The 22,918-nt window shown below is 41.1% G+C and overlaps 2 protein-coding genes across 4 annotated transcripts in view; one reads left to right on the plus strand and one right to left on the minus strand.

Annotated features, from left to right (window-relative positions):
• Positions 1 to 437: 437 nt before the first annotated feature.
• Positions 438 to 18,440, plus strand: CEP95 (centrosomal protein 95). Of its 3 annotated transcripts, none has more exons than XM_053994412.1 (23): positions 438 to 772; positions 1,955 to 2,083; positions 3,061 to 3,168; positions 4,010 to 4,120; positions 5,115 to 5,223; positions 5,736 to 5,845; positions 6,604 to 6,708; positions 7,186 to 7,385; positions 7,797 to 7,866; positions 8,473 to 8,552; positions 9,677 to 9,798; positions 10,847 to 10,979; positions 11,179 to 11,293; positions 11,704 to 11,867; positions 12,142 to 12,234; positions 12,616 to 12,766; positions 13,882 to 14,042; positions 14,470 to 14,544; positions 14,982 to 15,134; positions 16,129 to 16,275; positions 16,365 to 16,436; positions 16,510 to 16,693; positions 18,222 to 18,440. In XM_053994412.1, the coding sequence occupies exons 1-22, from the start codon at positions 625 to 627 to the stop codon at positions 16,684 to 16,686; spliced, it is 2,733 nt and encodes a 910-aa protein (XP_053850387.1). In that variant the 5' UTR covers positions 438 to 624; the 3' UTR covers positions 16,687 to 16,693; positions 18,222 to 18,440. The 3 variants fall into 3 exon arrangements, with proteins under 3 accessions (XP_053850387.1, XP_053850388.1, XP_053850389.1); XM_053994413.1 differs by having other exon boundaries at positions 18,226 to 18,440; XM_053994414.1 differs by having other exon boundaries at positions 8,476 to 8,552.
• Positions 18,441 to 18,500: 60 nt separating this feature from the next.
• SMURF2 (SMAD specific E3 ubiquitin protein ligase 2) overlaps positions 18,501 to 22,918 on the minus strand; it is a 60,135-nt gene continuing 55,717 nt past the window's right edge. Inside the window, exons 18-19 of the mRNA XM_053994415.1 lie at positions 22,435 to 22,510; positions 18,501 to 22,166 (exon numbers count right to left, since the gene is read on the minus strand). Coding sequence (XP_053850390.1) covers positions 22,067 to 22,166; positions 22,435 to 22,510 — 176 coding nt within the window. The 3' untranslated portion in view covers positions 18,501 to 22,066. The remainder of the gene's footprint in view (positions 22,167 to 22,434; positions 22,511 to 22,918) is intronic.

Consider the following 22,918-nt stretch of genomic DNA (forward strand, 5'->3'; position numbering starts at 1 on the left):
AGCTTTCATTTATTAATCTTATTTTAATAAAGGCTTTAGCTCTCCTTTCATGCAGAAATGCCTTCGGATTACCCTGTCAAACCTGTATCGTGGCAATTAACACCAATCCCCGGTAATGGACATACAGGCCAGCAAACGCCCCAGGCCCGCCTGCAAGGTCAAGTGCTACAACTTTGCCCCGCTCCACCCCCGCCCCAGGCCGGCCCTTTCCCCACCTATTTTACCGAGAAAACGCCAGCCCCCGCCTCCCGTTCAGGTGACGAAGGCGGAACCTGACGGACAAACCCCCCCTCCCCCGCCGCCATTTTACGCCGCCAGCAGCGCTCGGCGGCCGGAGCGCCCCGGGGCTGGCCCGTGCTGCCCGGGGGCCTCGGCCCGCGGGGCCCGGCGGCGGTGGCGGCACCGGCCGGGCGGGGAACGGCGGGGCCGCACCGGGGGCGCCCGTCACGTGACCGGGGAGCGGCGGGGAATGGCACGTGACCGGCGCCGCGGCTTGGCTTTGGGGCACGGGCTCTTTCTTTTGCTCCCCGTTCCCGGTCCCAGTCCAAACACAGGCCTGTTCCCAATCCCGTTACAGAGGCGCTGGGCTCGGCCCGGCACCGCCCCATTCCCGTAACACCGGCCATGACGGAAAGCACCGGACAGCCCGGCACGCGCGGCTCCGCCCTTTCCTGCGGGCCTGCCCAATGGGCGCGCAGGCCGCGGTTTAAATGGCGGGGGCGGGCCCGGGCCCGGGTCGTTGGTGCCGCCATGGGCAGCGCTGAGGGCGCAGGTAGGGCCGGGCCCCGGGGGGCTCCGACCGCGGCTCGCTGGGGCCCGGCCCTGCGGGGTCTTGCGGTGGGGCGGGTCCCGCTCCCGGAGCAGCGGCCGGCCTGGCGCCCGCAGAGCCGGGGCAGGCGAGCGGGCCTTCGTTCTTCCCTCATCACCCCCTCCGCTGCTCGCATCGCTGGCACAATTCTATTCAGCTCATTATTTATTAATTTATAGAGCTCATCCATTCAGCTCACGTTTATTCATTTATAAAGCTGTCGTTTTCTTGTGTTATGGCTTTTAAAGCTCTTTGCGTTATCTTCCACCTTCCCCTCTTTGTTCCTTTCAACTTAATAAAGATGAACAGCAATCCAAGTGTTCCAAGACATCAGCCTGAAATGTAGGAGGTGCTGCTTTAACCTTTCGTGCATCTGAAACTTAAAGTGATGTCTGGAACTGATGGAGGAGTAGAGGGATGGAAAAGTAACACTCCTCTGTTCAGAAGACTGAAAACTGTACAAATTTGTTTCTGTTGTAGTAATTCTATACTTTTTTTTCTTCCGAAGGTGACATGCCTTCTCCGATAAATTAAAGTTCTTAATGCTTGTTGCAATATGTGTCCTTCTAAGCACTTTGATCTCAGGACTCAAAGTTTGGGGAAAAGCACAATGTTAATGCACATCTCACTCTGCTCAACAGAGAACTTGGTGGGACCACCTCTGTGGTGTTCTAATCCTTAAATAATTAATTAAAGTAAAATTTACTTTTTGTGAGGAGTATTTACATGAGCAGTGATGACATTGCCTAAGACTATTAGAGAACCTGGGTTTGTCAGAGAAGCTCATGTTTTCCAAAAAAAGAACCTGTCATTTCTGATCATTGATAAATGGTGTATAAAAGCTTGGCTTGTTAATGTCTTGAAGGTTTGGAGGTCCTGGCTATGAGACCAGATGCAAATTTGGTTTTCATGAAAAAAAAAAAAAATAACCTGCCCAGCCTGTGGTATTTCAGTGCTTTTCACCTCTCAAGTCCAGTTGGGCTATGATTGCACTTAAACAATTTTAATATTTTGGATGGATGGGTCAGCCTCCTGTGTTTGACCGCCTCTGGTGGAGTCAAAGACACAGATTATTTTCACTGTAAATAACCACATCTTTATTTCTGGGTCTTTCAGCTCTGACACTAATGATTTTCTTCTGAACAGATTGGGTTGATGTTGCCAATGATCTTTTAAGGACCTGTCAGATAAACCAGCACATAAAGCATCTCTCAGAATGTGGTGCTGACCTGTTTGTTCGTCTTTATGAGTCAATCTTAGGAGAGAAAGTACCAGGTAGGAATGATAATTGCTAAATATGTTTTTTATTTTTGTCTCTGTGTATTTTGTAGCTAAAGAAAACTGAAACTTGTAGAACTTCCTACAGATGTAGGGATTTAAAGTATTTGCATCCTTCCAAAGACAAAAATATAAAATTATTCTTTAAGAAGATTTAAGTAATATTGGCCAATTTTATTTTAACTTTGGACTGCTACGAATGGCAGCTACGAGGATAGCCACAACAAAACTAGTGTAAATTAGGCCTTGAAAACTGTCTGTGGGCATAATACTTTTGAAGGGTGTGAACTGGCTCATTTTATCTTACAGCAGTGTTAACACTGAAGTCTGCTCTCATAAAATGCTTGATACGTGGAGTCTGCTAAGAGCTGAGCTGTGATTTAACCCTGCTTTAACCCAACTCCACTGGACTTCAGTGACAGCCATGAAGCAAAGGCTATACAATTATGCATTTGCTTTGTTTATAAACTGTTATCTGTAGGAAGTGCCAGACTACTGATTGCAGAAGATTTTAAGAGCACTGAGGTAACTGGCACCTACTGAAGGTAGAAGTCTTGTTAAATGTAAGTGCAGAACTAAAAATAATGTTGCTCCCAATTAAGTAGAATACACTGCAGTGCAATTAGTGTCTGACAGGGAAAGAAGAAGCCCTAACATAAACTGCAATTCCAGTTTGATGATCTGAACTAGGTGTGTGTGCTGGGAGCAAAGGAGGAGAAATGCTTTAGTAATCTCTGTTAGTGAATTTAATCCTCATAAAACCCTCACATCTTCCAAGGGGTGTTCTAAGTTTGTGCTCGGTATTTATAAAAGGTTTTGTAGGACCATATATGATCCTTAGGCTTTTCATCAAGGACACAAGGCACTAAAAAAATACTAGCTTGTAAGCAGAAGTTAAAGGAGCTTCATTGTTAAGGTACTTGCAACAAGCTATCAATTTAAATAGTCTAAATTATATTATTTATTTTAAATAGATTTCATTGCTACTCCCAGAAGCCAAGAGGATGATGCACATAATGTACAAGCAGTAATAGATTCCCTGGCATTAGATTATTTGCAGGTCAGCTTGTCTCATATCACGGGTAAGTACTTGGTTTAATGAGACAAACTCAGTTGAATATCTGTGTTGTTTAATTTAAACACTTTAAGAACCAGGTGTTACACAGCTTGCTTTCATACTGGCATGGAATCTCTTCTTATGGTAGTGGATGTCATCAGAACACTGACCCATTGCCTTGGACATCAGGTTATAAATTGAAACAGCAAGCAGGGAATAGATAAGAGTAAGAAATGTTAAAGTTAACATCCAGCCATGCTTCATCTGCCTGCCAAAGTGTTACCTGAAATCTGCTACTGGCTCAAGTTGGACACTGGGTTTTAAGACATGACTCTGGAGCTTCAAACTTGTTAATAGATTTTTTAAAAGTTGGTGAGTAAAGAGTTTAACTGTGTTATCTGTACACAGATAATGGCTTTCCCTGAGTATTCCTATGTGTGGTCTCACACAGCATAACCTGCAAAGAATGAAAACTGCTTCATAGGAACTGACTTGGTGCCTGTACACTGTGTCTGGTGTTTGCAATCCTGCTGCCATTCCATAGACTGCTTCATGCTATACTTTTATGTAGAAGAAAAATATTAAATACTAATTGTCCCTGAAAACATCCCAGAATATTTATGCTGTGTGTCAGCAGTTACTGCATCAGTAAACTTTCACTTATTAGAACTGAAAAGATACAAACTTAGCACACTTGAAATATACTTTAAACTTATCTACACAGTCATAAATAAGTGACCAGGTGTCTTCTGAGCTGCCACCTTTACAAGAATTTGCAAGCACTCTTCTACAGGAAATCCCTGCTTTTGAGAATTTTTCTTCTGTGAAGTACTAATTATTAATATGTGTCATTACTTTCTCTTAAGGTGAAAACATTGTGAAAGGAGACAGAGAATCTATCAAAAACCTCCTCGAAATATTTGATGGTTTGTTAGAATATCTTAGAGAAGTCAGTGAAACATCTTCTCAGACTGGAGGTGAGATGTAAACCCAAAGTGTTTCCAGTGTAGCAAAGATTTATTTGGGTTTTTTTTGTTACTTATAACCTTGACAATGGAGAGAAGAGAAAGACAAAACTGACTCCAGGGGAGGAAATTTCAGAAGTAAAGCTGAATATTTACATTCCTTATTTTCATAAACAATAATTAAATAGATAATTTCCCCCCAGACTGACATAACCTTTCTGCTTCATTCTTGTGGCACAAAGCTACTCTAGACAATTCATCCTTTGTTAGTTGCTTTTCAACCTATAAGTAGATGATTTAGGATTAGGATTCAAGGAGGAAAATGTTGGCTTTTATTGGAGCAATGAGCAAATGTCCCTTTTACTTTCTAGGAGAGAAGGGGGACAGCAGCCTTTCCTGGGAGGAGGGTCTTGGCAGTAGGTCCATAGCAAGGTTATTTTGAGGAAAATGGGAAGAGAAGCTGCTGAGCCCTGCAGAGGGGTCTTACTGCAGGCAGCACTGGTATTCCTATCTCAGAGCTGATAAGAGCTGTCACCACTGGCTGTTGCACTCTGTGAGTAAGGGGAGAGGGAGCATTTGGTGCCTGAGTTCCCTCCTGACCTGTTCCAGAGTGGACAGAAGAAAGAGGACAGTAGGAGTGTTCAGTGCCTGTACTGCTTTTCCCTTCCCTCAGACTGCCAGTTTTGTTACCCAGTGGTGCTTAGTGGCTCGAATTTTCTAGCTGTAAGTCCAAAGTTTAGCTCTTTTGAGGAAGAAGAAATGTTTATTAATAACTGGAACAAGGGGATATATGGTAGTGGTATAATTTTTCAAAATGTACCATAAAAATTGCCCTACCTCCCCTATTTCCCCCTGTCATAGGGAACATTGCATGTAATCATTTTAGATAAAACACAACAATGTTGATATTTTACATAAAGTGTTTTGATGATATTAGAAGTAGTACCTGTTAGTTTAGAGGTAGAAGTAGTTTTCCTGAAAATAATTACCTCTTGGTTATTAACAGCTGAGCTAAATGTGCTGTCCAGTGGTGAAATTCAAAATGCATCTCAAGAGCAGCTGGAAAGCACTGCTGATCAACTTACAGAGCATACACTGCTCTCGTCAGTTGAAAGGTAAGAACAATTCTGAGTATTTGCTTTCACATAGTGATTGACTGTGTATCTGTAGAGAAATTAGTAGGTTTTTTATGGTATAGACACCTACTGATTACATATGCCAAAAGGAATGTGACCTGTCTCCTCTGGTTGGGCTAAAATTACATCTGGGACTTCTTTTGCCCTTGAGGGCTTGCTGATTTTGTTTCCCTTAAGTTTACTTTTTATGTGGAATGAAACAAATTAAAACTTTGATCAGTTTTTAAGGCTGTATTTTAAAGATTGATTTGTTCAGCTGAGTTCAGTTTGTGGTTGTGACTCCTGCTCTGGTTTTAAGCTGAGCTCAGTTTGTGGTTGTGACTCCTGCTCTGGTTTTAAGCTGAGCTCAGTTTGTGGTTGTGACTCCTGCTCTGGTTTGCTCTGTGGCAGCAGGGCCGTGTCCTGCACGGCTCCTCGGCAGCTCCATCTCGTGGGCTGAATGGGCAGAGGCTGAGAGAGGAAATATTTGATGGCTTTATGTTCCCCCCTAGGTCCCAGTCAGAATATTTTATTCCGACTTGTGATACAGATGGCTCAGGATCTACCAGTGAATTAATTAAACTTGGAGATACTGCTTATTCATTTTCCAAGAGAGAGGAAGGTGAGTTTGGATGAGAAAAAGAAATTAAGACTCTTCTCTAGTAAGACTTCCAGGCTTTTTTTTTTTTTTTGTTTCCTTTTAAAAAGTTACTTCTTTCAGATACTGTTTTAAATCCTTGTAAAAAAAAAAACCCAGACAACCCACAATAAGCAAATATATCTTGCTGAAGTTAAAATTTCTGGAAGTAAATATTCCAGGTGTTATTTTTTATGACTCCTGCAGTACCTTATTTGGATAATGGTTTATTGTTTGGGTTCTAATTCAGTTCTGCAAAGACATTTTATCTTGTTCAATAGAACAGGAGAATTCTGAAGACTTTGTTTCATTTGTTGCAGTGTAACATGTATTACTTAAGATTGTAAAAAAATTAAGTTAATTCTTAAAGACTTCTTAGGAGTGTGTGCCCCTTCAAAACTTCATGGATGGCTCTGAAAGGAGTAGTGTGCAGATGACTTAAATAGAGCTCATTCTTATACCATATTTTTTATAAGAATATTCCAATTCTTCCTATTCTTCTTGATGATTCATCTCCTCAAGTAGAGGCATAAAGAAATATTATGAATGATGAACATTTCATTGACTAGAGTTACAAATAAGAATTTAACAGACCTATTTTGAGCTTAGTTTGGATTGCTGACACCAAGCAGTGAGCAGACTGTCCATCACAAGAATTCATAGCAAGATGCTTTATAGATCTTAATTTAATTTTTTAAAGCATCCACTTCTAGAATTTCAGATGCCTGTACTTTGTCTAGCAGAAAAGGATGCGGGAGAAGAAGAATCTGAAAGCACGGAGGCTCTTGCAGCATTGCCCAGACAGTTCTCAGAAAGTGAAAGGGGGACTGTAAATGAAAGGGAAGAGGGTGAGTATTGATTCGTCTGACAGCTCATCCACCTGATTTTGATTTAGAGGCATAGGGAACTAGGGTAGTGTGGAGGAGAGCTTTAGTCATGAATGGAAACACTTTAGTCATGTTTTAAAATAAATTCTTTTCAGAAAAGTGATATTGTAGTCTCTCAGAGTAGGCAAACTTTCATTATCTGGGGTATTTCTGCTTAGCTAGGATTTGGCTTCAGCTAGGCTGTTTTTAATTTGTATTGTGGTTTGTATTCTTTTCTTTTGTGATTCAAAACACTAAAAAGTCCTTGTGGAAGATCTTCACATCCAAAATCATGTTCTCAAGGCTAAAAAACGTTACAGCACTGTCCTATGCAATCCAACAAAGGTGGCAGCTCACATTAGCTATTGAGACACTTCCCTTTATTAGGTACACACAGTGCACAAAATGTGCTCTGTTTTTCCAGATAACACTTCAAGTTCTTTGTATTTGCCTCTCCAGGAGGGATGGAGTCTGTTCATGCTGCTGAACCTCACAAAGGGAGTTTGAGTGTCAGTGCTACAAAACTGGGGGAGCCTATCCAGCAGGCAATTCCTCTGCTGCCCCCGTTCCAGCCCTCGGATCCGGGATGGAGAGATCACCACAGCTCAGACAGACAGACAGCAGCTCTGGCTTGCAGTCAAGCAGTGAACGTTCCTACTGTAAGGAAAAACCTACCCCTTGATTATTTCATTTTCTTTTAGTAACCAATACTGCTTTCATTTGAAAACCTCCTAGTTTACTTGCAGAATGGGAGTAGATGGTCCCTGAAGAACACTTTTGAATGTGTCGGAGTTTATTTCAGTTCCAGGAATTTTGGATTGTGGATTCATTCTTCACTAAGTGTCCAGAGAGGAATTTAGTTCGAGGGGTGTGTTTATTTTATACATACATACATACACATCTCCACAGTCAATGCCAGAGTTTACAGTATAGTAAACAAAATAATTACAGTGATTTTTATGTATCTAGAGAATCAGCATTGATTTCCATTTGCAGACAGACTTAATGTATGACCTTCCTTTAAGCACTCTCCAGTGAATTTATAGAACACATCTTTCTTTTTATTTCAGATTGAAAAGTCACTTACCCAAAAATTTCATGATGTTTCTGATGGTCTTCCTCTATCCAGAAAGATCCCTGGTGAGAGAAAATTTTGCATCCTTTAGGGTAACTCCTAAGTGGTATAATTTTGCATTTATTTTTACTGGCACCACAAGAAACACTGTTTTGAATCTGCTAGTGCATTTTTTAAATTCAGCCACAAGTTCATATTTCTATCTCTGCTTTACAGAGAAACAAAAATAGGTTACTTTTAATCTGTTCCCTCTACTGGAAAAAAGTAATCCATGTCCCCAATTCAACTCCTTTCTTAGTTAATCCTGTTAAGATGGGTCTATACCACAGAAACCTCTTCCAGCAGATAAGTCCCATGGCTGAGCTTATTCTGAGCAGAGAAACATGGACCAAACAAGCCAGTTTCAATTCTAAGAAAAAGCCATTAACTGCTATTGTAAAAAGGTTTAGAAGCTATTTTTCTCAGTACTCATTTTCTCTGTTGCCTTGGAAACACTGCTTACCTTTTTTAGTTTCCATAGCATTCCCATGACACTGAACATTGAAGACTGGAGAAATTACCAAATGAATGTCACAACTGGGTAACCACAGTTGCTTTGTCATTCTGTTCTCTGAATAATTTGGATCCATAGGCCCTGGCTTACATCTTTTTTTCCTTGTTGCCCACATTAGTAGGCACGGTGCCATTAACTCACACTTACCTGTCATCTGCTTCTGCAGTGGGAGATGATGCCAAGGACAATGTGACAAAGGTACATGTTGTATCTTTATTTTTAGAATTTAAATCAGTATTTTTTGATTTATGCTTAATTTGTCTGTTATCTTGTGGCATTCTGGGCTTATTTCAAGCCTGCTTTATACTTTCTTTCCCCAGTATACAATCAGTGATGCAGTGTTGTTAGACTGTGATAATGTGCAGTCTGTGAGTCATGTCAGTTCTTAGTTCTTCCTGGAGTTGTTTACTCCAAAATGTACAGAGGCAGCACCCACAGAGTTCTATTTATCACAACCAACCAGTTACTGGTTATCTTGCTTTTTAATCAAAAATGTACAAAGCACAGGAGTACAGTCATGTCCTTTCTCTGAAGTGTATCAGCATGCTACATTAGTAAGAATTTTGGGGGTTTTGGCCAATAAAACTTAGATGTACTCCCTTTTTAAAGATCCACAAACTGCTTATTATATTATCTCCTTTTATTTTCTTGCATTGTGCTTTGCTTTTCAAAAACTGAATAATGCAAAACCCACAAACTGATCAGCAGTTACCAATCTGTGCCCATAGAAATGTATCTGCAAAGGAGGTTTCTTTCTCTGGAAACACAATTTTGCCTCTTGCAACCACAAGAGGTACTCACAGACTTTGCTTGTTCCAATAGTTTAAACAGCTTTTACTTCTACATTGTCTCTGAAACTCATTTTCCATTGGTGCATTTCCCAGGATGTCCATGCCAAGCCCAAGCTACTCCAGTTTGAACAGAGAAGTTATCAGGCAGAACTAAACCAGTGCAGCTAAATGGCACAAGGACAGGAGTGTTCTCTTTTGGCTCACTGTGAACTGCAGCTCAGTCTGTACTAAGGGAAATTCAGCTTATTTCCACCACCTGGCACTAGTCCCAGGCTGATGAAGTGCAATGTGGAGATACTCATTACCTTAACCTAGCCCTGTTCCGGTTTGGTGGTTTAGCTTTGAACTGATCTTCCATATTTTTGCTTGTCCATTTCTTTAAACATTAACTCTCTAAAGCACACTGTCTGCAGTCAGGAGCCTAGAAATATAACAGGTTTTATATATCTATACTTACATGATTTGGGATGGTTCTACTACAGCATCTCTACTCACATGATCTATAAAACCTTTTTTTACTCATTTTCCTAGGTGCCTCTGGTACGTGAGTCTTCTAAATCCAGCTCTTCTTTTGAGGAAAAGCTCTCACAATGTGCTGAACAAGTAACACAAACCCCAAGACCTGAATCTCAGCACTGGCCTCGAACAACAAGGCAAGTTCAGATTTTTGGTACTGAATCACACTGGCACTTTGATTTCCATGGCCAGCCAGCCCCCTCCTCCCTTTTAAAATAAGATCTCTTTCCTTGGCTGTGTGAAATATTTGATGATTTGTTAGAATATCTTAGAGAAGTCAGTGAAACATCTTCTCAGACTGGAGGTGAGATGTAAACACAAAGTGTTTCCAGTGTAGCAAAGATTTATTTGGGTTTTTTTTGTTACTTATAACCTTGACAATGGAGAGAAGAGAAGAGAAGAGAAAGACAAAACTGACTCCAGGGGAGAAAATTTCAGGAGTAAAGCTGAATATTTACATTCCTTATTTTCATAAACAATAATTAAATAGATAATTTCCCCCCAGACTGACAGAACCTTTCTGCTTCATTCTTGTGGCACAAAGCTACTCTAGACAATTCATCCTTTGTTAGTTGCTTTTCAACCTATAAGTAGATGATTTAGGATTAGGATTCAAGGAGGAAAATGTTGGCTTTTATTGGAGCAATGAGCAAATGTCCCTTTTACTTTCTAGGAGAGAAGGGGGACAGCAGCCTTTCCTGGGAGGAGGGTCTTGGCAGTAGGTCCATAGCAGGGTTATTTTGAGGAAAATGGGAAGAGAAGCTGCTGAGCCCTGCAGAGGGGTCTTACTGCAGGCAGCACTGGTATTCCTATCTCAGAGCTGATAAGAGCTGTCACCACTGGCTGTTGCACTCTGTGAGTAAGGGGAGAGGGAGCATTTGGTGCCTGAGTTCCCTCCTGACCTGTTCCAGAGTGGACAGAAGAAAGAGGACAGTAGGAGTGTTCAGTGCCTGTACTATCTCTCTTTCCTTGGCTGTGTGACAGTGAAAGAATAATTCTAACAGAAAGATTTCCTGTTTCTCCTGACATACACTCATTTTGTTAAATATGGTTATAGGCATTTACACATTCTGCTTTACTTAAACCTATAAAAACATGCTTAGGCAAAAAGTGAACTGGAATTGTGTGAGATAATGCTCATCATCAAGTTTTTAGAACAGAAATGAAATCTGTTTTCTGTTTTAGCAAATACGAAAATTGCATCACAGATTCAGCTGAAGATTCACTTTCCCACAGAACAACAAAGGAGAAAGTGCCTGAGCAAGAGTTTCATGAAGCATCAGAAAATCTGTCTCGCAGGCTAAATGAAATACATTTAGTAAGTGCAGTCTCTTCTTTGCTGAGCTGAGCAATGCAGCTTTAGTAATGACAGTGGAGAGAATTAAGAATATCAGTGCAATATGGATGAAAAGGAAATCTGCAACTAACACCTGGCTTTAGTTCATTCAAACTTTAGAACTGTCTATTGAACCTAATCCCACTAAAAAAAAAAAAAAAAAAAAAAATCTATCCCTTAGATGTTGAAGAGAGCTTTGGGTGAGCAAACAAGAGAAGAGGAGCTGACAGATGAGGACAGCCTGTCCCACCACAGTGACAGTGTCATGGACTATGGCCGAAGGACAGCTGGGAGAGGTAACAATCCTTAGGCCAGTATTGAGATTTAAACAAATATAAAAGAAAGCTGCTACACTGAATTACAGTTACTTACTAAGTTTTGTATTGCTAGTTAATTTCTATTTTTTTTCTATTTCTATTGCTAGTTCATTTCTTTGATCCAAACCTGAGCTACAATAACAGAATTGCAACCAAGTTTCTGTTTAACACTTAAAAAAACATGGTCAAACTTTGCAAAAAAAAAAAAAAAAAAAAACAACCAAACAACAAGTGAAACATAGCTGCAATAAAAAATGTATAGCAGGTAGGAGGAGGGACAGAATACAAGCTCACAGGACGTGGTTCTGAAATGAGGGCCTAGTCACAATACACTTCATTGGGTTTTTTTGTCTCAAATTTGATACTCAATGAATGATCTTTCCCTACAGGCACATCACGTCCAAGGTACCGGGGCAGGCCAAGATCCCTCTCTCCAGCCTCACCCTTATCTCAGCACCAGGAACACAAACTGAGTGGCAGTGGAACAGGCCAGATAAAGACAATACGCAGGCACCTGCAGGAAGAAAGGGATGAAAGAACAAGAAAAGCAAAGGTAATTTTTAGATTGGACCTTGTGGTAATTCTTACCAACAGTTATACTAAAAGCACAAAACCAGAATACTTTTATGTAATGGGGGTATCTGGTCTCCTCTAGTAATCATATGCTGTTTTATCTGTAACCTGCTGAGGAAGAGACTTAAACCCGAATTTTGCAAAAAAGTTTATAGTGGAAGAAGCTACTTTGGCCCATGCAACAACCAAGTTAACAAGGGAGCTGTATGGACTGATTATTTCCTCTGACAGGTCCTTTTATTTTTATTTTCTAGCTGGTCACTAAAGCTTATGAAAATGAGCTAAGAAATTTTGAAGCAAGGGAGAAGCGTAGAATTTCCAAGCTCAGAGAAGCTGCCAAGGAAATGGTAGGTGATGCACTGTTGGGATTGCTAGTTTTGTTTGGTTTTTTTTCTTTTTAAATTTGTCTAGATGGTCTGTCCAGACACTTTTGGGAACAAAACCTCCTTGACTTCCAGTGTCATAGTTACAACACTGTACAACTGAAGTAGCAACTTACTAATGTTAAGTGCTGCAGAAGAGCTGAGGTTATGCAATGATGAGATTTAACCTTTGTTTGAACCCTGACCTGCATTTGTAAATTCTGGCCTTCTGGAGAATCCAATGCAATATGTCCAAGTTCTCATTCTAAAGTCTGAAAGACATTTAAGTTCTGATGGCCAAACTGTGTTCTGTCAGTGTTTCCCTTCTCATACCTGTTCTCCATCTGTTTTACATCTGCTCCTAAGGAACAAGAGTACAAAGAAAATGTCTTTCAAGAACCTCCAAAAGTGTCTCAGCGAGTGAAAGTTTATTCTAGAAAAACCACACCTCAGTATCCCAAATACAGCCAGTGGATTCCAAAACGAGGGATCATGAAGCCAAAGCAAGCAGCTCCAAGTAAGAACTGCAAAACTATACTTGGTGGAAAACTGGCATCTTTTGAAAGCATGTGTTGAACTCCAAGAATAAAGGCACCAGTCCAACATATACCAGTCAGCTGTAGCATTTTCCCTTCTTCTGACCTCTATATGTCTGGATTTTTGTTAGGGAAGATAATGCTTTAAGTAAATGTAAACCATCAGTGCACAATCAAATTGTGACCCATTTGCTACTTCCTTAAAACCCCTTGGATTATTTTCAGGGCTTTTTTCCATTGCTGCTACTCCTGTGCTTATTTCACTACAGTCTGAGCTCTCCTTTTGTTATTTTTCTGAGCATGTATCAGATTTTAAATTGGGCCTGTGGCTAGAGCTGAGCCACGTACAGTTCACTGAGCAGGATCTGTCAGGACCCTGCCACTGTGGTGTTAATGCTGCCACTGGTTCTGCTGAGCAAATGATGCTCCAAGAAAGCCAAGCTGCAAATCCTAGGCCCAGTTTTGGTAACCAGCACTGTGCATGCCAATGGATAACATCACCAGATAATCCCTTACATAGCTGGATGTTGCTCAGCTACACTGCCTTATTTTTTTCCAGTTTTCGAAGGCCATATACTTGGTAAATACCCTTTTGTTTCATCTTCCCATCATCTTTTCCTGCCAGAAAGATCAAAGATGTAGTGGGAATGAGCTGGTTGCAAACCAGTTTATTTTGCACCTGTTTACTTGACCTGGATCTGTCATTGCCATGGCTGTGCTGGCTTTATTTTAAGTTGCTGCAACCAGAGAGAGAGAGAGAAAGCAATCACTGATTAGTGCTGGTCATAACCATGTGAAGAAAGAAAAGGGGATAGCTGTCTTAGTTGGATGTGGTGGGGGTAGGGAAATGACATCTGAGCTATAAAATCAGTTCTTCAGAGAAAACAACAAAAGACTGGGATTGCTTTCTCTGCTGCTGTACTGGCAGGATGGTATGTCCTGCTGGGCTTAGCTTGATATGGTAACAGCAGCATGGTGATTTTATACAGTGTTCAATGTAAAATATTTCTTGACTTACACTGACACTGTCTGGATGAATTTACAACTAAATGTATTCTCCAGGAATTTATTGCTTACCTCTTTCTTTATCTTACAGTGACAATAAGAGACAATGACCTCCTCTTGCAGCTCCTGGAGGAGTTTCCCCACCTGCACATTTCCCCCCGTACTCTGAATAAAATGTGGCATCAGCAGCTTGCACAAACGGTGCACCTCAAGGCACCCTCTGCCAGACCTAGGCCAAAACTCCAGAATGAAGTGAGTGTTTTCATTCTTACCTGCTTAAAGTCAGCAGAGATACCCTGACAGGGCACCTGCACACCCACAGCAGTGTGTGGAAGGATTTCTGGGAGCTTGGTTAAATAGGGATGCACAGATTTAAGTACATAGGTTCAACTTTTCATCAGCCACTTCAGTGTTATGGTCCTTCTTTGAGTCTGGTTTCTTGAGTATTGCCTAGGGTTGCTATTGCTTTTTTAAAAGTGTTTTGTAGTTTTCCACTGCTAGTTCTGAACAGTCTTTTAGTTTAAAAGTGAGTTACAAGATGAAAAAGTTGATTCACTTATACAAGGCAACTCTCAACCCACACCCCAAAAGATAGCAGAGGGCAATATTTAGATCTGCTACTCAGGACAGCTTGTCCTTCAGCATGATGCAAGTAATTAGCTTTTTTTTAAACCTCCAGGTTGAACAAGCCTTGAAGAAACATGAGCTGCTTGCTGCAATTATTAAGAGAGATCAAGATCACAGCAAGAGACTGGTATGTTCTTTGAAGACTATTTGTTACATAATGCAGAGATTTCATACGGATCTATCTAAAATGCACCATCATGAAAGTGGCTTTTTGTCTTATGACAACTTTACACTTTTTGAGTAGCTGTGGACTCAAAATGCCACATAATCTGTTTGTTGTGTGGATACTGGGGTCATGGGAATGGAATATTATTATTATTATTACACTGCACTGTTACTCTAAAAGGTAAAACAAATTCTAAAAAAGTGCAAGGAGAAACTCAGGGTTGTGTTGCAGCTCCCTTGACAGACTTTGGTGATTAGCGCTTTAAACCTTAATTGCAGAGCTGGGGTGTGGAGAAGGTCCTTAGTAAAGGACCCTAATTATCAATGATTAACAAAGCTTTGCCTGCAGCGGTATCCCTTGGCAGTTTGGTGCTCTGACAGCTGCTGCTCTCCCTTTAGCAAGAAATCAAGCAGCGCATCTACCGCCAGAAGTGGGCTCAGAACAAGGTGACGGAGAAGCGGCAGCAGGTGGCGCGGGCCAGGAAATACTACGAGGATTACAGGGTCCAGCTCCGGGCCAAGCTGCTGCGGGCGAGGACGCGCGAGGAGAAGGTGAGCACGAGGGGCCCTGCCCTGCAGGGTGGAATTCTTCCCAGTGCTGAGGTCGGGTAGGTCAGTGCTGCACGTGCAGTGACCAAAGCACAGAGCTAGGACGAAGCGGTCGATCAGTCAGGGCCACAGAGGAAATGGTTCCTTCTTTGGAAATGTGGATCCAGTGCAGAGCAAACCACTGTGAAACAAGAAAGGATGATTTATGGGGCTAAGAGGAGAGAAAGGGTGATGTATCAGTGTGGAAAAACAGGGCTGGTAACATGAGAAATTGGGGAAATGAGTTTTCAGAAACAGTAGGATTAAGAAGTTGTTCCTACAGTCACCATCCAAAGAAAACAATCTAAATCTTCAGTTAAGGGAACTGATCAAACAGGCAGCCTTGTTATTCAGTTGTGTTTGTTAAACAAAGTGGACTTAGTGACAGATGTGATCTAATTAGGGCTGGACATCAGAATGAGGGAAAGCAAGGAGAGTTATTTCACTCTGCAAGAGCAAACACATAGTTGTCACCTTTCAAAATACAAGATTAGATGTTTACTGCATAATTCACTGGTAGGGATTTGAGAACTGTTTGCCTCAAGCTGTGAGCTACAGCTGGTAAGTGTTCTTGTGGAGGAATGGAAAGCCTGAGTCCAGGCTGGATTTCCTGCTGCTGGAAACCTGGATGAAGGTCCTGAAGTCAGACTGCAGAGTACAGGGTGGGTTGTAAATCACAGTGCATGTTCAAGGCCCTGGCTTGCACAGTTGGGTCATCTGACTAAACTGACATGAAAAATTATTTATCTATCAAAATTTCAGCTAAATGAGTAATACAAATCCAGCTCAGCTGTATCTGCACCACCATTTCTAGGTACATAATTGTGCTTTCTCATGGGCTATGGCCTATCCTCATGTAAACACCATTCCATCAGGAGCTAAAGCAGCTGAGAAATGTAAATGTATACTTACAGGTTCCTGGGAAAGTTTCAGGTTTGCTTTTTTTAATTGCTGGCAGATATTTAAAAAATTATTTGAGGAAGGCTTAGAAATTCAGAAGCAAAGACTGAGGGACCTGAGAGTTTATGCTCGAGAGAAGCGAGATGAGCAACGGAGAGAGCACCAGATTGAGCTGGAGTCTCTGGAGAACTACTACAAAGATCAGGTAAAGGTTCATTTCGATCAGGCAGATCATATTTTTCCACTTAGAAGTCTTTCTTTAATTAGTTCATCTCACACACATGTTATGTTTAGTTTTCCATGCTAGCAGAAGCTATATCTCAAGAATTCCAAGAAATCCAAACCAGAGAGAAAGCACAAGCACAAGTAAGTACCTCTTAATTTTTTCCAGTTGCCTTTTCTTTGTACATGCTGTGGCTAATGTCAGTATTTTCTTTAGATGTTACAAAAATCAAAAAGCGAAGTGAGATCAAAGATGGAAAAGGAAATACAGCAACTGCAAGCAGCAATCATGCACAATGATGATGACACCTTTTTTCAAGAACTAGAAGCAGACAGACTGAGATCCAGACTTCAGATCGCTTCCTTCCAGTACAGCCAAAGCCACTTCTTCTGAGACTTGGGTAAATGTCACTGCAGTCCTCCCTGGCTAAGATGATCAGAGTCTTTGAGAGCTGCTATAATGGGAAGATGGCGTGAGGCTGTTTTTTTTTTCTCTAAAATATCTGTTCTGTCATTTTGACCTGTCAGGAGTGTAGCTGCTGGGATCTGGGATCTCCACAGCACTTCCATGATCACCAATAAAGTTTCTGAACTACTTTTTACCTTCCTAGCAAGGCTGGGGTAATGTTGGGCTCTACCCAGAGGAAGCTGGGATGAAGTCAGAGTGCTTTAATGAAGTTTTCCTGGTGGAACAGTTGGATGTTGAGGCTCCTCTGCATCTGTGCTGGGGCTGTTGCTGCTAAGCCAATCTAACACCATTAGCCAGAAATCATGGATTGGAAAGCTCACAAAGCACAAGAAGATCTTCAAAAGAACATCAGAGGTTCAGGTTTCCTGTGAAAGGCCAAGTTAGAGAATGCCTGCAATAAACCTGAAATAAGTAACTGGGAATTTAAATACATTAAGCAAGGGAAGATTACTTCTTCCACTCCTGCTTCAGTTGTATTTGCAGTGTTGCTGGCTTGATAAAATACAAGGGCATATAAAATACTCTTTCTATGCTACAAATGCACTGGGAGAAGTAATTTGAAATATAAAACAATGCAGATTCTTCTAAAGCTGTACAGTATTAGCTTCTGCAAGAGGTGAACCCTGGGAAGGAGCTGTACACATTCCTAATCTTCCACAGGGCCACACTCACAGGTGCAGCCTGATTACTCCATCTTCACACTGACAGAACCAGAATTAAAGCGTGATTAAATATTTCACCAATCAGCTTTTACTTTACTTCAGGTTGTAAGGTCTGTGTCCAGGCAGAGCAGGAGCTGACAGCAGGCACTGCACCTATTGTAGCATCTTCCAGTGCTATAAAGAGTGCAGTGCCCAGCAGGAAATCCAGATGTCACCAGCCAAACACTGTGGAGGTGCCAACAGAGAGGGATGAGGGCTTGAAGCAAGAACAATTACATAAAACCAAGCTGATACTAATGAAGTCCATTGCTCATACAGTCTGTCTGACAAAAGTGCAACTCTTAGTTTATCTTGGTAGTACAACAGTTCTTGCTTAAAATTGCTGGGAGAGAAGTGATACAGGAACACTGGATTTAACTGCAATGTACATACAATATGTAAAGGTTGCCATGAAGGGGTGTCTGTGATGGAACTGACAACACAGAGAATTCATACTCATTCACTGAAAAAAGAGCTAAACAGGAAAAAAAGCCTTCAACATCTGAAGGAGCTTCTTTTACAGATTAAACAAACCAGCCAGCTGTTACAGCATGAGACACCTCACTGCAAAAATAAACACCTAAAAAACACACCAAAACCTCTCCACAAAACCAGAAACACAAAACCCTGACCTATCCAAACCTTTTCAGGGAGTTGCTGTAAGCCTGGATAACTTTAAGCCTTTAAGGGACAATATTTATCACCTAAGTTGATGAATTTTAGCAAGTCTTTACCAAATTTGCCTTTATTTCCCTCCAGGAAGATGGTGTAGCTTTGCTGAGTTTTGAGGAGACATCTGTTCACCAGTGCTGAGATAAAGTCCTTGCCAAGCCATGCCAGTACCTGAGAGCCAGAAGTAAGACCTGCTGTGTTTGACTAGAACATTCAGTACACTCCTCACTGTAGGTAACAGCATGTAGGAAGTCACCAGGTTTCAAGTATTTTCTCCTGAAATAAAGTCGAGTTACTTGAAAAAGACTGTTACATTTTAGAGATTTAATTAAGAAAAACTTAAAACTTTTAAAACCATTGATGCTGTGACAGTGCAAACAGCATACAATTTATTGCTCAACTTCTGCATGGGTACATACATTAAGTACTTAAAAACCATTTTATACAGATTTTTTTTTTTGTTAAAGCTCATGTAACAGCTGGGTGAAAATACAATGATACCAATGCTAAAACACTCTGTAATAAATACAATGGAAATGATAAACTAAGAACTGTCAGTTTGTGGAAGAGTAATTACACTTGTATAAACTAATTACAACTACAGACAAAGCTCTGAGGATGTGTAGAGCCAGGAACCTACTACATAGTGTAAAGTACAACAAATGGCACCTGTTAACTGTGTGGTGCTGTTTAAAAAGATGCTACATCGAGCTGGAGGATGGTGCTGTGACAGAGGAGCAAAGCTTGAACTTCCATCAATGCAGCCTTTTAAACGCACCAGGAGTTCAGTACACATGTAGTGTTGTGGAACAGGAATTTCAAAACAGCTTGTGTGCTCTGGACTTTAGTACAACACAAAAATTTGGTACAAATAAATCAGTTTAGGGAAACTGAACCTATGTGCAAAAAAAAAAAAAAATTAGAATACATACTGTACAAAGCACCATTACAAAACTCTTTACACCGAGAAATTAAATCCTCTGAAACTCAACTGTGAACTGTATATTTGAAATCTACAAAAGTCACTGTTCATAATTAAACATTCATAATGAAAAGCAACAGCATAAAACCATGATGTGGCATCTCTCTAAAACAACTAAAGACTGGATAAAGTAAAACCCAGTAAGAGGGACACATTGAAATAAATATTCACATTAATCATGGGGTGAAAGTCCAAGGTTAAAATGCAATATTAGGCTTAGCACCTTTCTGAGGGGAAAGTAGCTGACATGTTCTTGAAACAAAATTTTGGAAAGGAATCAACCCTTTACCACTTTCAGATAAACATCTGACTAGGTGATGAGGTGCTTTAGTTAAAGCTCTCAGTCTTTATGAAGGTAGAAAGGCACTCAAAATACTTGGTATATTCATCCTCATCTGTCAGCTATGGAAAGTTCAATGCAGACTTGTCTAGTTTTGCCTATAATATATTAAATTTACAATATCTGTAGCAGTTAAAAAAATTCTCAATGCCATACCAAAATGTTTAGTAGAAAAACAGATGTACTGCTAAGGCTGCTGTGAAAATGAATGTAATTATCAGCTGATCTCAGGTCTCTATTCTGCAGAGCTCATCTCCTCTCTCCCCAAAGGTGCTTTGGTGACAGCAAGGTGACCATAACTATGCATTCAATAAATCCACCAGCCAGATTTTATATTTGCCATGTTCCATGCCCAGGGAGGCTGTGGCCACAGGCTGGGCAAGCACAGGGGGATAAATAAAAATAAACAAGCCCTTAAAAAATCACTTCTATCAGTTCTATGACACTGGGGTCTCTCCTGTGAACAGTCCCAAGAGCCTGTCTGTAAAACCCCTGCAGCAGTCACTGACACCACTCAGACCTGGCAGGGGCTGAGCACAGGCTTTGGGCAGGGCTGGAGCTGGCCCCAGCCACGGGCAGCACTTTGAGTGACAAACTCTGGGCAAGAACCTGCTGTGCTCCCCCAGACCTGCACAGGCACAGGGCACCTTTCCTGCTACCAGAGTTACCTGAAAGCCCTGAACTGGGGAGCCCAGCCTGGATGCAGAAGTAGCAGCCCTTCAACAGGAGTGCAAGAGTCCACTGCAATGAAATGAAAAGGCTCTGCTGTATTTCAAACCTGGCTGTCACAGCAAGTCTCTTGGCTTTCTGTTTACATCCTTAAGTAGCCTCATCCTGCAGCCAGCCCAGAAAGGGAAGCAAGTCCCTTGGAACAAACCTGCCAGCAACAGCTGTACAAAAGAAATAATCAAACCAACATGTGGCTTTGGCTCACCAGATCCTCACCACAATTCTGTAAAAGCAGTCCCTTGCCCACTATGCTCACACACAACATCCAGTAGTAGTTTACTCACTGTGGCAGTCAGACTTGGCAGAGCAAAATTTAGTTTAAGCTCCACAGAACAGACAGCAAATGAGCTGGTTCACTGAGACTTACACTGCAAACATGGAACAGCTGGTTACATCCCATCCCTTTAGCATTTTCAATACCTTTGACTTTCTTTCATTGGCAGTGAAAAAATAGTGCAGATTTGATGATTAATTGTAACCTAAGTTACAAAAACACAACACTGTTTGGAAAAAAACTGCTACTTATTCCAAATATTCTCATGGCTGAGAGGAGAATGGCACTGTCTGAAGCAGCCTGATTTATCCACACACCACGAGATCAGATCTCAACTGAGAATTTCCAAACTAACATCAAAGTTCAGTTCCCTCTACTGGTAGTGCATTTTATTCCCCTTTGAAGAGATCAACCCATGCTATAAATCATATATATACTTACTTCCATCCCTACAATCAATAAATTATGTGCTCTTACAACCTCATTTCCAAAGCACATTACACATATTTCAGTCAATACACCATTTTTCCTTAGCTGTAACTTAAACCCACGTGTCATGAGCAGCTGGACAGAGATTACAACATGTTTTACCTGATAAATCTTTAGCATCAACAAACATAGAATATGATTTGGCTGCATTCAAACAAACTTTGGTTGACTGGACAGGATGGATTCTGGAACAAACTACTGACAGGCTTCTGCTGGCAAAGCCCATCAGTGCTTCAACAGCTGAAAAATGCAGTGTTTCAATTTAAGGTCAAAAGCAACAAAAAGTGCTCTTGACAGACTTGTTAGAAAAATGCTGTTTAAAAAAAAATTAAAACATCTACTGTTCATTAAGAAAAGGTTATTCCACGTGTAAACACAAGGACTGTACCAAATAGTCTGTGTCACTCACTAGAAATTCTGCTGGAGGAATCTGACAAGTGATATAAATAGGACCCCAAAGCGTCATATTCGGAATTCCTGCTTGAAAAAGATTTAAAAAAGCCCCTGTGGTAACATTTACCTGGAATTTACATTGCAGAATATAATGGTTTACTATAAGAAAATGCAGTTAACATGTAAGTGGCTTTCATTAAAAAGATTAATGATTATTTCAGCCAATTTTATGCAAAGTTAGAATAATCCAAAATATTTTTTTTCCAAAAATAGCAGGTATAGGTGCTGTTCAGTATCATACATTTAAAACAGGCTGAAACGTGACTTGTACCGACTGCTGAAGTTGTGTCTTGGTATCTGAGAATAGAAATCAGGTAGGCAAATATAATAGATTACCTCTTACAAAAATAGTAGTAGTCTTTAAGTATAGAATACTGCTTAACTGTTGAAATGTAGGAAAAGTCAGCATTCTGTATGTTCAAGATATTAGTTTTTAATAGCAGCTGAATGATCCTATGGCAGGAACCACAGAACCTATTTTCTTGAAATAAAAAATTTAAAAAATTAAAAAAAAAAATCCAAAAGTTGTCCTTTCCCTCCCAATGTCCTAGTGTAGAAAAGGGAAAGTTTCCTGTATTTCAAGCATTTCTTGAGTCTTGGCTGAGGGAAGGAGGGGCTTTCTGGCTGACAGGAGTATAAATAGAGTCTGGGAGAGGCTGGGAGGGTCATTCCACAGCAAAGCCACAGGTCTCCTCGATGGCCGTGAGCAGCTTCTCGTAGAGCTTCTCGTAGCTCTCGTACGCGGGAATGTCGATCCTGTTGAAGCTGGGGGGAAGCAGAGAGGTTTCAGCTCTCCAGCCATCACTGCCAGGTCTGTCACCCCTCACTGAGCTGCAGATGGTGCCAGCAAGGCTTAAGGAGCAGCCAGCTCCATAAAACAAAAGCCATCTCCAGACTGCACACCTCTGCTGCTCGCTAAGGGACAGCTTTGATTATGTCATAAAAGGCAAAAGAAGTAAGACTGCTCCAAATATTCTGACTGCAGATTGGTCTTTAAGCTACAGATCACAACAGAGAACTGAAAAAGTCTTACCAGGTATGAGCTTTCGGCAAATTATTAGTGCTGGCATCAATCTGGTGTATTGTGAAGAGTCGTGGGCCTGCAGCACCTGAAAATCCGGAGGAGATCTCTATTACTGTGTGGAATAACATGAAATGTCTTTGTTGCACTGCAAGAACAAGAGAGCAACTAAAATACAAAGAGAAGCTCTGCACCAAGGAAGATGAAATCATAAAAAGGCAGGAAAAAACTGCAAAGTCCCAGTGGCTGTGGGACAGACCCCTCCTTGCCCACCCAGACAGCCCTGCAGCTATTTAAAGGAAAGGTAAGGAAAAAAGCACTGATGAGGAAGAATAAATCACCTTTTTCACATAGTGTACTGCATAATTCAAACATTTTTAATTTCTCTTCTTTCATCCCTCCTATAGAACAAAACCTACACAGCTGTACCTGTCCCTGTTGTGTAACAGGTCTTGAACCGTGGCCAATTCCACTGAAATCACACAGCATCACAATG

Source organism: Vidua macroura, chromosome 19 (genome assembly GCF_024509145.1).
Source record: "Vidua macroura isolate BioBank_ID:100142 chromosome 19, ASM2450914v1, whole genome shotgun sequence".
NCBI lineage: Eukaryota > Metazoa > Chordata > Aves > Passeriformes > Viduidae > Vidua > Vidua macroura.